Below are 17,870 nucleotides of genomic sequence, written 5' to 3'. Positions count from 1 at the left end.
TCTTTTATACTAGATTAAATTTAGGAGAATGAAGTCAATTAGAATTGCACAAGGTAATATGTTACAAGCACATTAAGCATAATATTACATTAAACAAATGCATCATAAGTTATAAACATTGGGCACATCTAACGGAATATAAGTTAAATCCTAAAATCTTTTTTTATATATATTTTTTTGAACAGCTACCCCCTGCACAGTAAAAAAAAAAAGTGAATCTGTGAGGCCCCAGTCCGATCGTAAGTCGATATTAGGGTTATTTGATATTTGGTTTGGAAAAAAATAGGTTTTTTTGGCTAGGAAGGAAACCCTAATTCGGTTAAGTTGGAAAATCCTAGTTTACGTATTATGATTATAAGGTTCAAGCTATAATTTCTATTCGGTATTCTAGTGTGTGCCTTGACATAGGTTAGTAGTTGAATGCATTTGCAACCTCTAAGTGTTGCAATTTAGAAAGTTTCAGTGGAGATTATTTATCGCCGCTTTTCCAACATTTTCTTATTAGAAACAGTTCCCAGTTAATTTTTATGAGTAAATAAATACGTTTTTAAGATGATTTTTCTTTAGTATCGGTTAGATTTTGAAGAAAATAAAGAACGGATTTCGGAGTGGGAGCCCACCTAGTGCGAAAAGTTCGGAAAAAATTCGCTTCCAATAAGATTAAATTGCGGCTACTTGAAAAATTTATCGGGTGTTAGGAGATAAGTAGGACGGAGGTGATTTGATGATGTGAGAGAGAAAAGAAAGATAAGATGCATTTAACGAAGGTGACAAGTGTCCACCTTCCTTAGCGGTTCCAAGTTAAGATTTTACTATTCCAATTTTTTTGACGATTTTTGTGACCAAAAGGTAATATCTTAAAAAATTTGCTCAAAATTCCCATTTTCTTCTCCTTGGTGGCCGGCCCTCTTGTGCTAGACAAGGAAGAAAACATTCTTCAATTTTCAAGTCCCAACTACGCTCCAAATCACCACAAAAATACTTGCTTCCATCTATTTCTACTCCATAACAATCTCTCCTAGTTGTGTTTAGTACGTTGGTTTGGTGACAGTTTTTGGAAGAGCTAAAGGTGTTCCACAACTTCCTCTCTCTGTTTTTCTTGGTAACTGGTGAAATTGAACTACACCACTCCTATACTTATGAAGCTTAGGTTATGCTATTAGTGATGTAAAAAGTGCTGAATTCTGGTTTTTATCTTGGTTTGAACGTGATTTGGTGAAGTTTTTTATTTTTATTGATGATTTTTCTGGTTTAATTGGATTATGATGGTGTGGTTGTTTATGATGATTGGCAATGGCCTATAATGACACTAGTAGGTGTGACTAGTTGATAATTGCAATCAATTTTGGATTTGGAAGAATTTCTGAAAAATTAGGGTTCTTGGTTGAACATTCTGTCCGAAATTTTAGGTCATAGATAGAGGCCGAATTGGACTTTGCTCAAAACATTAAAGTTGTAGGTATTGATGAGGTTGAAGTGCCTGCAAAATTTCAGGGCATTTGGCGTAGTATAGAGTGAGTTATGCCGATTTTACTGTTGCCATTTTTGGTGAACAGAATGTCCGAACTGCGATAGTAATTGTCTGTTTTGACTGGTATTGGTTTGGATTTTGTTGTTGGTGTCTTCTGATGAAATGTAACTTGATGTCTTAGTTTTCATATTCCCTTGGAATCAATGCTTTTGGACCTGTATAGACTGACTTGGACTGATTACAGTTTTGTGTGATTTGGGAACCTGCAATTACGGTTCTGGGTTGGTTTTCTGCATTTTTGACTTAGTTGTGCTAGGATTTGGATTGAGAGGCCTTCTACATTGTTGTAGCCCCTTAAGTCCTGGATATCCCTGTAAATCTTCAGGATTAACGGAGTGGTATAACCTGAGTTATAAATGAAATACTCAGACCTGTTTTGACCGTCAAATTCTGTTATGTTCTTATATCCGGACAGTTTACGACTGGAACTTTGGCTTCACGTTTGACTAGGTTACAAGCTGTTTGGGCTTGTGACCAAAACACCAAACTTATAGCTCTATATCACAGCTTTCTAACGCCCTTGGAATTTCATGAATCGGATTTATAGAACCTGAGATATAGCCGAGCAAATAAGGCCTGCCCGTGAAAATGACCATTTTCTGGTCAGATCTGTTTTGGTCCTGACGACCAACTTCCGTTCCGAATTTGGATTGCCGACCTTCATGAAAGTTGTTCCATTTGGAATGAACTATCTAACTGCCAATTTTCAGCTCTTTTGCCCATGTGTAGCATAGAAAACAGTTTGCACTCAAAACTGACCATTTGTGCATTGGCCAGATTTCGTATGTGATTGTGTTTGGTTCATTTGGGGCTGAAGCCTCCAGTTTCAGTTCTGGATGTCTTCATAACAATTGTTGTTCATCCTTTAAGCTTCGATATGGTGTCTCATACGCCTTAATCCGATATTCGTAGCTCAACTTATGATTACAATAGAAACGAGTGTCAAATCTGCCGTTTCCGCTAACGGCCGTTTCCGTTTCCGTCCGTCATATTTCCGTGCGCGCGTGTCGTTTTTGCCGTTTTGCTTGTTTTAGGCACGATAGTAGCCGTTTGCGATATTATGTGACACAATCTTCTATGTCAGACGGTGGTGAGCTGGGCGGAACTGGTGGGGCCCACTACTAGCTGTTCATTTTGATCCGACTTCGTGTTTTTGCTATTTCAGATTCTGAGTAAGTATTCAGGCCAGTTTGGTGTGTTTTTCTTTGCTATGTGTTTGAGATGTGTGAAAAGGGTACTTAGGCGAGGGTGTACTTTATCGCACTCGACCTAAACCCTAATTTGAATGTATAATTGTACTTAGCATATGTATATGAACCTTTTGGAACCAAAACCCTTGAGCTTGTGGCTCGGGGCGACTTTCGAGTAGAGTTTGTGAAGTTTGCAAAGTTTGTGAGTTCGTGGGCCCGATCTAAGACCTGTTTGGACTATTCGAGCCGGTTAGGGCTTGGTCGAAGTCAGTCCAACTTAGTCTGAGGTCACCAAGTTTGTAGGTTCATGTTATGAACCAATTTTGTGAATCCGGTTCACCGAGAAGGTGACCAAGTTTGTGACCCGAGCTTGTGACTCAAGCTCAAGTTTGTGATTTCGTTCGCCCGGGCAAGTTTGTGAGGTGACTGGCCAGTGAGGGTGATAAGGTGTCGGTGGGTGTATAAGTGAAGTTCTACGGACCATTGAGTGTGGTCGACGGAGTGTCGGCAGGAGATCATACATGGCACATGAATTGGCTTTGGAGCCACCCGTATCCTTATTATGTGATGTTACTTTTCTGCTTTTGCTTTACTCTTACTGTGTAACTGTTGTTACGTGAAATTTATGCTTTCGCCCCTGTTTACTTACTAAGCATATAGCTTACCCCGTTCCATTTGTTTTCCTTAGCAGGGGCCGACGCGGGGACTTTTGGTTCGTACACTAGTATAGATAGATTGGCTTGTATTAGTTAAACAGTTAGGATGTTTGTTTTAGTTTTGGTGGTTTGTATAAGGACCCTTCTTAGAGTCTATCTTCTGCTGGTTGTGGTTATAGTGTATTAGAGTGGTTTGACTCGAGACTTTTGAGTATGTAAATGTAACTTTTGGGATTGTATATATATTGTATATAGTGCTCTTTCGATTTATCTAGTTTTACTGCTTTAAGTTTTGAGTCCTGGCGCGAGCTAGGCAGGCGGCCCGTCGATACCCTTGGGTTCGCCCTTGGGAGAAGTGGGGTCGTCACAAATGGAAACTGTTATTGTAGGCAAACTCTACCAAAGTCATATGTTGACCCCAATTACCCCCAAAATCCAGAATACAAGTCCGTAACATATCCTCGAGGGTTTGAATGGTTCGCTCTGACTGTCCATCTGTCTGGGGGTGATAAGTGGTACTAAGGTTGATTTTGGTCCCCAAGTTCTCCTGAAACTTTTGCCAAAACCGCGATACAAAACGAGGATCTCGGTCTGAAACTATACTCACTGGAACCCCATGCAACCTCACAATTTCATTCAGGTACAACCTAGCCAACTTATCCATGGAATCCTTCACATTCACAGGTAAGAAATGAGCCGATTTGGTCAACCGATCAACGATCACCCAAACGGCATCATGTCCTTTCTGAGTTCTTGGCAGTCCAGAAACAAAGTCCATCGTGATATTTTCCCACTTCCATTCGGGTATCTCAAGAGGTTGTAACAGTCCAGAGGGTTTTTGGTGTTCAGCCTTGACTTGCTGGCAAATCAGACAGGTTTGGATATATTGAGCAATCTCCCTCTTCATCTTATCCCACCAGTACAACCGTCGCAAGTCTTGGTACATCTTATTACTACCAGGATGGATCGTGTATTTCGATCGATGGGCTTCCTCTAAAATTTCTCTTTTCAGGTTTTCATCATTGGCTACCACTACTCGGTTCCTATACCTTAAAATCCCTTCAGGACCCAAATTGAAGTCAGGTAGTGCTTCCTTTTCCACCTTTTCCTTCCACTTTTGTACCATCGGATCCTTCTCTTGGGCTTCTTTAATTCGATCGAGAATAGCATATGTCACCCGAATATTCCCAAAAGTTATTTGTTTGCCTCCCAGTCTAGGGTTCCACTCGCTAGCTGCTCCTAACATTTCCCACTCCTTGACCATTAACCTTGCTACTTGAGCCTTCCGACTTAAGGCGTCCGCTACTACGTTAGCCTTACCGGGATGGTAGTTGATCGTGCAGTCATAATCTTCTAAGAGTTCCATCCACCGGCGTTGCCTCATATTCAACTCTTTTTGGGAGAAAAGGTATTTAAGACTCTTATGGTCTGAATAAACCTCAAAGGTAACCCCGTAGAGGTAGTGTCTCCACTTTTTCAGAGCAAAGACCACAGCAGCTAACTCCAAGTCATGGGTAGGGTAGTTTTGTTCATGGGTTTTCAGTTTCCTAGAGGCAAAAGCAATCACGTTCTTGTTTTGCATTAACACACATCCTAAGCCTTCCCTCGAAGCATCGGTATAAACAGTAAAACTGTCCTTCCCATTAGGCAAGGCCAAAACAGGAGCCCTGGTTAACTTTCGTTTCAACTCCTGGAAACTGGTTTCACACCTAGTATCCCACACAAAACGGCTATTTTTCTTCGTTAGATCGGTTAAAGGGCCAGCCAGTTTGGAAAAGTCTTTAATAAAGCGTCTATAGTACCCAGCCAACCCTAAGAAACTGCGAATCTCAGTGGGGTTTTCTGGCCTCTTCCATTCAGCCACTGCCTCTACTTTCGCGGGATCCACTGTAATACCTTCTTTTGAAATCACATGTCCCAAGAAAGAGATTTTCTCCAACCAAAATTCACACTTACTAAATTTGGCGTATAGCCGATGATCTCTCAGGGTTTGTAACACTAGCTTCAAATGCTGCTCATGTTCCTCACGGGTTTTAGAATAGACCAAGATGTCGTCAATAAACACGACAACAAATCGGTCCAGGTAGGGTTTGAAAACCCGATGCATCAAATCCATAAAGGCGGCAGGGGCATTGGTCAACCCAAAGGGCATGACTGCAAACTCAAAATGCCCATATCTAGAATTGAAAGCAGTCTTGGGTACATCTTCTTTCTTAATAAGCAACTGATAGTAACCCTGTCGGAGATCTAACTTTGAAAAGACCACCGCGCCTTGCAACTGGTCAAACAGTTCATCGATATGGGGAAGTGGGTATTTGTTCTTAATGGTCATATTGTTTAATCCCCGATAATCGATACACAATCTTAAAGTTCCATCCTTCTTCTTAACAAATAGTACCGGAGCCCCCCACGGAGATCCACTCTCCTGAATAAACCCACGCTCCAACAGGTCTTGCAACTGTAATTTCAACTCCTTGAGCTCAGCAGGTGCCATTCGATAGAGGGTCTTAGAGATAGGTGATGTCCCCGGTAACAGGTCAATCTTAAACTCTATCTCTCTCTCCGGAGGTACAGTTACTAATTCATCAGGAAACACATCCGGATACTCACTTACTACAGGCACATCTTCAACCCTCAACTTATCAGTGGGAGTGTTTATAAGAAAAACTAGGAACCCTTGGGCCCCTCTATACAGAAATTTTCTAGCCCGCATACCCGAAATCAATGCAGATAAGGCTAAACTACCCCTTATATCGAGCCTTAGGGTTGCCTCCCCCGGTATACGAAATTCCACTACTTTTCTCTTACAATCAAGTTGTGCATCGTACTTAGCTAGCCAGTCCATACCCAATATAACGTCGTACCCCTTAATAGCTAAACTTATAAGATTCCCCAAAAGCTTCCTCTCTCCTACCCAAATTTTGCAATTTGTATACATCAAACCAGTAATCAAACGTTGGTCCCCCGTAGGAGTACTAACTTCTAAGTCATAAGGCAAGCTAACAGGGGTTATATCAATGTCGCACATAAAATTGGGGTTAACAAAGGAATGTGTAGCACCATGGTCGATCAAAATCCTAGCTAGACGATGAAAAACAGGGATCGTACCTTCTACAACCCCAGAGGAATCAGGGACTTGTTGTTGCTCAAGGGAGTAAACCCGAGCTGGCACCTTTGGCTTTGTCCCTTCTACCTTGGACTGTCCCGAGTTGGCCTTCGACAACTGGGTGGTTACTCTAGCCTCCCGAGGTAACACCGGACAGTTAGCTATTTGATGCTCCGCACTCCCGCAGCGCAAGCATTTCCTTTCTTTCCTCCAACAGTTGTCCTCAGTGTGGTTTGGTTTCCCACAAAATCCACAGGGTCCGCGGGCAACTGAGGCCGAACTTCCTTGTGAGACGCTTCTCTGCGGGCCCCGTCCATTGTGACCACCCCTCGGTGGAGTCCCTCGTGTCATCCCCGATTGCCTTCCTCCCCCGGCTCCTCTTCCAAACTTGGGAGGGGTCCCTTTATCCCCTTGGGTCGAACTACTTGCAGAGAACCCCCGTTTTTTCACCTGAAAGTTTCTTACTTGAAGCCTGGCATTTTCAACTCGCAAAGCTTTCTCCATGGCGTCACTAAAGATATTGATCTGGGCTACCGCCAGATCCTTTTGAATTTCCACATTGAGCCCTTGAATAAAATGCCGAACTCTCCTTTGCTCCGTTAGAATGAGTTCAGGGGCGAACTTAGATAAACGAGTAAACTGGCTCTCGTACTCAGCCACCGATTGCGTCCCCTGACGGAGTTTAATGAACTCATCCTCCTTCTTTTCCTGGACTAGAGGGGGAAAGTATTTCGCATTGAAGTCCCTCACAAAGTTTACCCATGTTCTTGGGGTTTGTTCCCGGTCCCACTTCATTCGTATCACGTTCCACCAAGAACGCGCGGCCCCTTCCAATTGGAAGACAGCGAAAGTAACCTGCCTCTCCTCTGAATAGTGTAGGGCGGCAAAAATATCTATCATTTTCTCTAACCATTTTTCGGCCACGTCCGGATCTGGCCCGCCCAGAAATTTTGGCGGAGAGAACTTCTGAAATCTCTCTAGGGCCCGATCTTCACTCTCTACTACATGGCCAGGGTTCCCAAGTTGCTGGATAGGAGGTTGGCCCTGCTATTGAACTACGCGGGCTAACAAGTCGGTCATTTGCTGCATAGCAGCAGCTATTTGGGCATTAGGGTCAACCCTAGGTTCAGGATTTGGTTCAGTCGTGGTATCCCTAGTACCCTCGTCAGTTGTGGGTTGCCTAACCCCGCGCCCGCGGCCTCGTCCACTACGAGTGCCTTCCATTGCTCTAATGTCACTCTAAAGTCGAGGTACAAAATAATATTAAAAGTGCATATAAATATAGTCACATAAGCATGATCGAAGAACCAAAAATAAACACCACATAAGATATGGATACACATAGAACAGTTATACACATAACACATAACTGTGACAAACAGTCATACATGAGCATTCAAGCAAATATATACAAAAGTACTCCCGTGAAGCCAAAAGAGGGTCTGTCAAAATACACTGTACAACCTAGGCCCCAAAAGGTACAAAAGGTACAAAACAGCTAACCAAAAGCTTCTCCTAGGTATCCCTCACACGGGATCAAAACAAGGCTCAAAACCCTAATCTAGTCCTTGACGGAGCCAACCGACTCCCCCCCAGAGCTAGAGCTAGGGGCGCCTCCCTGACCTGGAGCTCCGCCACCTGGAACACCCCCTGGCGCATTGGCGCCAATCACTCCCTGGATGAGTGCCCCACACTCATCGATAATAGCGCCGGACCGGTCTCTCACCTCCCGGACTACCCTAGTGAGGTGGTCGTTAACCACCTGCAACTGCTCTCTCAGAGCGTTCGTCCTCTCCTGCTCCATGGCCACGTCCCCCTGGAGCTCCCCAATCCTATCGGCCTGCATCCGCGTGATGCCCCTAAGTCTAAGGGTCTCAATGCGCTCCCTGGCTGCGGCACATCTAAGCCTCCGTCGCTCAGCAAGCACTGCCACAACCACGTGGTCCGCGTAAGAGTAAAACTGGCAACGCCTACAGCGGCGGGTCCGGCTAGCGGTATACCACAGCCGGATCGGACCTCCTGGCCTCTCCTGGAAGTCGATAACCCGTGGGCGCCTCTGAGGTGGCTCGTCTCCGCCCGCTCCACTAGTGCCAGCCATAACCTACAAAGATAACAAAGGTTTATAGCTTAGACAATATATTCACACTTAATGGCGTCTAAACACAATCCCAAAAGTTCTAAGGACCAGGTTTTAGGTTCGCCCAGGGTAATTCTAACCTAGGCTCTGATACCACCTGTAACAGCCCCACCTTCCCCTAAGGCGTACCAAAAGGGTTAGCGGACTGCCTGCCCAGCTCTCGCCAGGACTACTAAAACGGTAAAACAGTAACTCAAGGTGTTCGGGAATCTACTAGCGCGCTTAACCAAGCCAACAATCAAGAAATGAAAAAAAAAAAGTTAAAACGTAAAGTGAATAGTGACTGCCACGTCACAATCAGCTAGAACCCAATCAAATGCAAATAACTGCTTACAATCTCGGAAAGGAATATATATACAAGCCAAGTAGAATACATGGAACATGAATACCCACACACTGTTACCAACCACATTTGTATGATTACAAGCCAAAAGGAAACATGTAAATTCAAGTACAATCAAGTTGCCAACTATTGAGGAGCTATACAAAATCTCTCAACCAGCTCTACTCAACTCATCTTCAAACTCACAAGTCCAAAAGGTAAATCCCTGTAAGGAAAACAAGATTCACGGAGTGAGCTTTCGCCCAATGAGGTACCATCACCAAAATATACCAGGATCACATAAACACAAGAATATTCAGTCCAAATTGCACGTCAAGTAAGTAAAATCAACAACACCCAAGTGTAGGGAATAAAAGGATACGGATGGCTCTCAAGAGCCCTTTTCCTCTTTTGCCATGCTTGATCTTATCTCATTGACTCTCCGTCAATGTATACCAGGTAATCATGACCGTAGACTCCTCTTTACTCCAATTATCCGTCCACCTCACTTTCCCCTTACCGGGCCCGAACACCAAATAGTACAGAATTGGTATTACTCGAGTATACCGGAATCAAGGGTCTCATACCCAAAGATTCCCAAATACAGTCCCCATGGCTTGTCAAATGTCCCCGACCAAGTCCTTACTGTGTGACAACCCCACCTCCCCCTAAGGCGAACCAGAGGGTTCAGCGGACCGCCTGCCCAGCTCTCGCCGGGACTCAGTCGTTCACTACAATGCTCAAATAAATTACAAGCATAAACCTCAAATATTACATCACATGGTCCACAAATCTACATCCAAGTCTCCAATAATTACATGTCACAAATGCAACGGAAACAATTCTCAACTATACATAAAATGATTAGTAAATCCAAATTGTACAAAATATAGGCCAACCAGTCACGTGCACAAGTACTACATGTCCTTCCTTCGCCTTGAGCCCTGTGGAGGGGAATAAAATATTTTTGGGGTGAGTTAGAAGCTCAGCGAGTAACCAGTAAAATCATTAAACAAATATATTTCACAATGTTGCATTTTGATCATTTCGATGATGTCATGATTCAGAGATCAAATGTATGTTTAGTGCTCTCGTGAGCCGGTGAAATCACAGCACTTGAACACCTAACGCTCAAATAGATCATTTAACATTAACATTAACATTAGGAGGGAGCCCCTTTTTGAGCTCCGAGCCATTTGCTCCATCATGTCACGAACTCACGAAAATGGTGGAGACGTTGGTGTCCAGCACAAGACTTTCCCAGAACTCATTGAAGCCAAATCATGTCATGAATTCACATGCAAGCACGCATGAGATGCAATCGAGTACATAATGCAAGAAACATTTCACAAGTACTTTGGAAATAGTTTAGGGTCACTCACCTCCATGGCTCAGAAATCATCCATCAAATATCATTGCCTTGCTCAAATCCAAGTCTTAGATCACAAACTCAATGCAAACAAATTCCTTCAAAGTTCGGACAGCACTTCCCCTGAATTTGCTAACTTTTCCAGCCATCACGGCTTCATTATATTTCTCATTCCAACCCAAAGGTACACACACAACGAAAAGTTCATCCAATAGCCATTCAGCAAGCTCCAAGTAGTACTAGTACAAGTCAAGCTAGGGAAAAGTTCGGAAATGAGAGTTAAGCTCAAAACCAGAAAAATAGTTTTGACGTCATTTTGCGGTAATGGTACCAAAGGCGGTACGATTGTCGGATGAAGGTGCAAGATACACCGTTTCGAAGCTAAAAGATAGGGCTACAACAATGTAGAAGGCCACTCAGTCCAAATCCTAGCACAACTAGGTCCAATATGCCAAATAACAAACCAGAACCGTAATTGCAGGTTTACAAATTACACTATGCTGTAATCAGTACAACTCAGTCTATACAGGTCCGAATGCAGAAATTCCAAAGGCATATGGTAGCTAGGGCATCAAGCTACATTTCATCAGAAGACCTCAACAACCAAATCCAAAGCAATTCCAGTCAAAACAACCCATTTCAGACGCAGTTCTAACATCCTGATGAACCCAGAACAGCAATAGTAATTTCGGCTTATCTCATTCTACACTACTCCAATTGACCTAAAATTTTACAGGCACCCTTAAAACATAAATACCTACAACTTTCATGTTTTGATCCAAGGCCAATTCGGCCTCTATCTAGGACCAAAAATTTCGGACAGAATGAAGAACCAAGAACCCTAATTTTCCAGATTTCTTCCAAAACAGAATTTACTTGCAATCTTCCACTTTTTCCACCTTCTAGAATCATTAAACATCATTTCCAATCATCATACATAACCACATAATAACAATCATATGAGAACAGAAAAATCCTAATTAAATATAAAACTTCACTAATTTCAACCAAAATCATGAAATCATCCATAAAATCACTTATTCAACCACCACCAATCACTAATTGAACATTATCAAGATCAAAGGAAAGGTTCCTTAGTCACTTACCATACAAACCCAAGGAAAGACCCAACTTAGCACCTTTGCTTCTCAAACCACTTCACCACACACCTTAATACCACCAAGAGAAAGGTTTTTATGGAGCAAATCACGGTTTTAACGGTTGGTTTGTGAGATTGGGCAAGAAATAGAAGGAAGAAATTGGAAGCTTTTCTCTCTTTTTGTCTCCAAGAGGTTCGGCCAAGGAGCTTATGAAGAAGATGAATTTTGGGTCAAGTTTTTAATCAATTAGTAAAGGTAGTAAAATGGTCAAAGTCCACCCTTGAGTAAGAAAGTGACACTTGTCACCTTTAGGTTTAAAACTTATCTTTTTGTCTCTCCAATACAAATATCTTAACACAATGTACAATAATATCACTTAATACAAAAATCCAACAAGTTGTCAAAAATATATTGCGTTTACCGCACTTGCGGGTCCCACGTTCAAAATACGCTCTTAATTTCTCAAAAACTAACCGATACCAGAAAAATCATTTTAAAACTATCTTTGCTCATAAACTTTATCTGGGGAATTTTTCTAATAAAGAAAATGTAGAAAATGCGGGCGATTAAATAAAATAAACCCTAGAAAATTAGAAAATTTTCGGGTTCTCACACTCATTCTTTTCGGGGCGTCACATACTGGCTCGAGTCCATTGACTTCCAATGAGGTAGAGCTCAGAGTGAACAGTAAAGTTGGTATCCAAGCGATACCAAATCCAGTACAGTCAATAATATTCAAGTAATATCATAAACAGTCAAGTAAGCTTAGTATAATAACCAGTCAAGGAGGCTAGAGAGTACGAGAGTGGTAAAGTACACCCTCGCCTCACCTAGCTCAAACAATCATCACAACTAGTCCAAACCACAGAATTCAAGTACAAGAAAGCCACGGAATAACAAACATGTGAGTAGTACACTCACCAAGTTCAACAAAGAAATTTCACAAGTTTTAGCCCGACGTGAGCCTCGGATCACCGGCACGCCCTATAACAATCAAGAAAGTACAATGAAAACGCAAACACAAGTCGAATACCTTTTCTAGGAACTATTAAGGCAAGACCCAAATATAGCTTGGAAATGAAAAATACATAACATTTAGGGTTAAAAGTAGAAATAAACCCTAAGATTATTCACTTCTATCAAATCTCAACTCAACACATAAGAATCCAATACCCTAGACACTTGGACAGCATTTCCCCTAAAATTTCAGCTTTTCCAACCTACAAGACAACCAATAAAAGCCATCCAACACAACCACAAGCACCCAAACAATATATAAGCCATTCAATATGCGTCATTAGGGTCATAATACCCCTCAATTATAGCCAATTAGAAGCTCAACTATCAACCATAGAAAACCCCCAATTTGAAACCCTAAATCTGAAATTTTCCGCACAAGCGGAAATTTTCCGCAATTAACCACAATTAACGCACAAGAGAGCTATATAATGCCATTTAGAACCATCAATTCCAGCTCAATCATATCAATCATAGGAAAACAGAAAAATTCCAGAAAAAATCAGAAAAATAGGAAACTTCACTCCAATCCACTAAATCTTCCGTAAAATCGCGTAAATAGCTACTATAAGGCACCAATTGGCCAAAATTAATAACAAAAGATGAGTTCCAAGTAAGATACCTTAGTTCTTCAAGAAAGGTTGTAGCTTGTGAGGTTTTCTTCCAAACCAACACCACTAAGTTCTTCAAACACTCTTAGGAAGATGATTTTATGGACTAATTTGGAAATTAATCGGTTAGTTTTCAAGATTTGGCAAGGATTTGTAGATGAAAGGTTGAAGAATTTTTTCTCCTTTGCTTGCTAGAGGTTCGGCCAAGAGATGGTGAAGAATGAAGATGATTGAGTCAAATTTGGACTTTAAGGAAAGTAAAGAAAGTTTAGTCAAAAGTTAGGCAAGCTTGGTCCAACCAAAATTGGACACTTGGCACTTTGTCTTGCTAGAGTTATCTTCTTGTCCCTCATGGCTAATCCATCTAGGCAACCTCCAATTATCTCCTAATACCTAGTAACAAAATTTCTTTACGCAAAAATTTAACCTAATCGGCCGAATTTCTCTCACTTAATGCACTAGCGGGTCGCACGACCAAAAGACGTTCCAAATTTCTCACGAACTACCTTATACTCGAAAAATGATTTAAAAGCTATATTTACTGATAAAATGTTGATAAAAGTAATATAATAAAGAAAATAAAAAAAACGGGTGCACAGGAATAAAATAATAAATAATTTTTTTTTCTCTGGGTTCTCACACACAACCTAGGCTCTGATACCACCTGTGACGACCCCACCTCCCCCTAAGGCGTACCAGAGGGTTCGGCGGACCGCCTGCCCAGCTCTCGCCAGGACTCACTCACTATCTAAAACGAATCGCGTGCGTACATCCATGAACCATAAATAACATCCACAATTCAAGCTTATAATTTACATTGATACAATTCAAGGTACAAAGTCTCAATATACCCAAACGGTTCAAAGTATATACAATCCCATAACAAAACATTCTATTCGAGGAATAGCGCGAGTACAAGTCAAAAGTCAAAATAACTAGACTACGCTATTCTTTACACGTCTCACGCGTCACTCGTACCCCTGTAAGGAAAACAAAACTAATAGGGTGAGCCAAAGCTCAGTGATGTTCCAGATATCAAATTGTCCAGCAAACAAGATAATAACAAGGTAATAGTGAAATAGCGAGCAAACAAGCTCAAGTAAAGAGATAATACTTCAAGTAGTCAAGAAATGTGTGGATCATGTTCACAAGTAAGGATACAGTTGCTCATGTCACGGCTCCATCCCAACTTGATCAAATAGTAGTTGACACTCCGTCAACTTTCAAGTAATAACAAGTCCAGAAAGAAAACTCCACTTCTCGCCAGTCTCCGTCCACCAATCAACCCCCTTCTCCGGGCCCATACGCCACACGAAACACGGGTGGTAATACTCGAGTATACCAAATTGCCGAGGAGATAACACTCAACTCGACCTTACTAGTGGCCCAGGGTTTGTTATCTAATCGACCAGGCCCTTGCCGGCTCTACTCGATTAACTAGCCACAGGGTTTCTGGAATTCCAGGCATAATATAATTCATGTGCATGTAGAGCAAGTCAAGTAAAGTCGATAAACAAGAACAAATTTGGATAGGGCAAGTGCGATAACGTACACCCTTACTCTATCAAATCACATGTATATCACGTATTCACGTTGATCAAAGGTAAATGGCAAATATCGAGTTCAATCAGATATTTGGAAGCACTCACCAAAATAGTGCCTCTAGTGCTCGTGTCTGGGTGGTACTCCGGGTTTGGAGTCCAAATTTGCGATAAAACTTAACTTGAGAACTTTGAAAATCAACTAAGGTTTGAAACTTAAGCGTTTCGTTCATTAAGAGTCAAGAAATTGAAATTGACTTGAGAAATAGTCGTGAAATAGTTGCTCGCTTTTCAAACTGAAAAATTTGATAACATGTTTGCTTGGAGATGACTTTTGAGTCAAAAGTGCAAGTAAAACGGTTTCATAGTGATTCATATCGTTTTCCTAAGAGTATAAGTTCGGCCAAGTCCTAACGTATAATCCTCGATAAACAAAGTAGCAAAGGTCCTCGATAGTTCAAGTGATAATCACTTCTAGCCTTTACTCAAGTTGCAAGTATAGTTTTCTAGTCCTCAAGCGTAAATTTGGCCAGCATGCCCTTTGTGTTTACCTAATTTTCCAGCCATTTATGGCTTCATTATTTTTCCTCAGCCAATCCCAAAGTCATATATATCATAGATTCAAGTAAATAGCCGTTCCATAGGCTCATAACAACATAAGAACAAAAATCAAAGTGATAACAAGTGCGGAAATGTAACCTAGCAAAAGACAGATTTGACGCGTGGTTACGGAAATAACACATCCGAGGCTACACTTATCGGATTGAGGCGTAACTTATACCGTTTCGAAGATAAGACACAGGGATACAATTTTCATGAAGATTACTTAGTCCAGTTTCCAATGTAACCTAGTCAAATTCCCAATTTACAGAACCAAAATCCAACTAGTCGGCTAATTAACCGCACTGTACTGGAATGGTCATATCTCAGGTTACCAAGGTCCGATTAAGGTGTTCTTGGAGGATTTTAAAATATAAGACATAATACTAAAACTTTCATGTTTTGTAAAATGGCTAAATCCCAACGGATTATAGTGAATAAACACAACCAAATAGACTAAACTGTCCACGCGGAACTCTGGAATGTAACCTAGAACAGCGAGGGTATTTTCATTTTTTCACAAGCTACATTGCTCCGATTGAGCTGAAATTTTGTAGGCACCTATAAAATACCATTATGTACAACTTTCATGTTTTAGGAAAAGCCTGATTCGGCCTCTAACTATGAGTACTAAAACCGGGCAGAATGTAAACATGAAATTCCAGAAATCTGGAATTTTTGGGATTTCATGACAATCTATTCATTTTCTTGCTTCCAACCCTACCAAAGCCCCTTATATAATCTTATATACAACATATACCCACTATACAACAAGTCTAGGCAGAAATTTATGAAACCCTAACTTGCATATATCATCCAAAATCATCACAACAACTTGCATATCTTGTAATCAAGCCAAAACATGAACTAGATAACATCTTAAACCAAAATTTTAAAGAACAAGAACCATGATCAGATCTTATACCTCAAAGACAAAGCTTGGAAGAGTGATACTCCACCTCCTTTGGAAAATTTTAGTTCCCCTAGCTTCCCAACTCCACAACTCACTCTTTAATCGGTTTAGTTTTCTTTCTTCTCACTTGGATAGTGCAAATCAAGAAGGAAATGGTTTTCTCTTGCTCTCCCTTTCTCTCTCTTCTTGTTTGGCTATGGAGCAGAAATAATGAAGGAAAGATGCAAAAATTGGGGTTAAAAAGGAATACTAATCTCTTGGTCAAGAAACCCTTAGGTGGCGACACTTGTCGCCACCACCACCTTTCATTTTTCTCTTTCTTTTCCTTGCTATTTTTAGCCTTAAAATTCAGTCAAGCTAGCTGGAAAATAAGAAGATATTTTGCTCAAGTATTAATGAGCTCATGTGGCAAGAAAGTGATGGTCAAGTGGTGTGTTTAATCGGTAGTGCGCGGTACCCGTCGGTTCGCGCCGTTTTTCTTAAAAACACATGTACTAGGGTTTTTACTTCCCATTCACTAACCTTATATCATTGCTCCTAATCACATATTATTTCTCACTTAAAAGTCATTTTTAATCACCAAATTCGGTCCTTGCTCCGTACCGAAAATTCATCCGGCGAAAAATCGCGAAAACCCTAATTTTGCTCCAATCTTGAAACCAAAAGTGAAACTCTACTTTCTAGGTTTATTTACACTCAGTGTCGAATGATTTGGGTAGTAGGGCTTTAATAAATAATAATTTCCAAATAAAAGGCATTTTTGAGGAAAATATAAGAAATTTGCGAGTCCTCACACAAGCCACAACACACAACTCTCATTTCTCTCTCTCCATTTTCGGCCAAAGTAAGACAAGAAAAGGGAAGGAAGAAACTCCATTGTTTTGGCTTCATTTCACTCACAAATCTTCCACCAAATCGCATACAACTTGGAGCACCACTCTATCTTGGAGCAAGGAGCAATCTTGTGGATTTTCTTGGGGAATTTTCAGTGGAAAAATTTAATATTCAGCTAGGGTTTCAAGGGTAACAACATCATCCCTTTAATCCTTTCATTTCTTCAATGTTTAGCGGTTAATCTTCATGGGTTTGAAACCCTAACCGCGTTATAGGCTAGCAGACTTGAGGAACCATATATTTCGCTTTAAATCATAGGCTAGCTGACTTGATGAGACCTCTAGGTAGCTGACTTGAGACTTGATTGTTTGATTATGGTTGTTTATGTGATATATAGCTTGATTATGGTTAGAAAGTGGAGAGAAATCGAAGGAAAGTTGTGAAGGCAAGCTGGCCGAAAATTCTGTCCATGTTGTTCTATTTTTATTTCAAAATTTTGATGCTTAGTTGGCTGTGAAATTGATGGATATATGCTGTATATTGTGTGTACAAAGTGCCTTTCAAAAATCATATCGAATGGTTGCTCAAAACTTGAGTTTTTGGAAAAGTTTCAAATCTGGAAAACGTATAGTAGGGTACCTGGATAGTAGGTCTTTGTCTGAACATAACTTTTTATGCAAAAGTTGAAATTGAGTGCCGTTAGCGGCATTCAAAACTAGACATTTAGAGCTTTCCAACGGTATAAAATCCCTTGCTAGTTCATTTTGACCAAACTGTAACGAGTCAGCAAAGTGGACTGTCCTGCTTTGCCTATGTGTTCGAATGAAACTGGGAAACAGCATCTTGTGGCTCTATTTTGTTCCACTTGTGAAAAGATTTTCAAAATGATGCCTTATGATGAATTGTAGAATTTTGAACCTAGTTTCAACACCATAAACCATTC

The 17,870-nt window shown here is 41.1% G+C and overlaps 1 protein-coding gene across 1 annotated transcript; it reads right to left on the bottom strand.

Annotated features, from left to right (window-relative positions):
* Nucleotides 1–5,332: 5,332 nt before the first annotated feature.
* Nucleotides 5,333–7,278, bottom strand: LOC113780283. Its single transcript, XM_027326098.1, has 2 exons — nt 6,321–7,278; nt 5,333–5,388 (listed from the first exon to the last, which is right to left on the bottom strand). Exons 1-2 carry the CDS (start codon nt 7,276–7,278, stop codon nt 5,333–5,335), a joined length of 1,014 nt encoding a protein of 337 aa, XP_027181899.1.
* Nucleotides 7,279–17,870: the final 10,592 nt, after the last annotated feature.

This window comes from Coffea eugenioides, chromosome 8 (assembly GCF_003713205.1).
Source record: "Coffea eugenioides isolate CCC68of chromosome 8, Ceug_1.0, whole genome shotgun sequence".
Lineage (NCBI taxonomy): Eukaryota > Viridiplantae > Streptophyta > Magnoliopsida > Gentianales > Rubiaceae > Coffea > Coffea eugenioides.
Note: the sequence above shows the minus strand (reverse complement) of the source record. Positions and strands in the feature narration are given on the sequence as shown.

Bases quoted from the DNA above. Each gene is read 5' to 3' on its own strand.
- LOC113780283 (XM_027326098.1), bottom strand. From the start codon at position 7,278: ATGAAGTGGGACCGGGAACAAACCCCAAGAACATGGGTAAACTTTGTG. The intron at 5,389-6,320 runs GTTTGATGTATA...GAACATGAGCAG, and splicing joins GGACCAACGTTTGATTACTG to CATTTGAAGCTAGTGTTACA.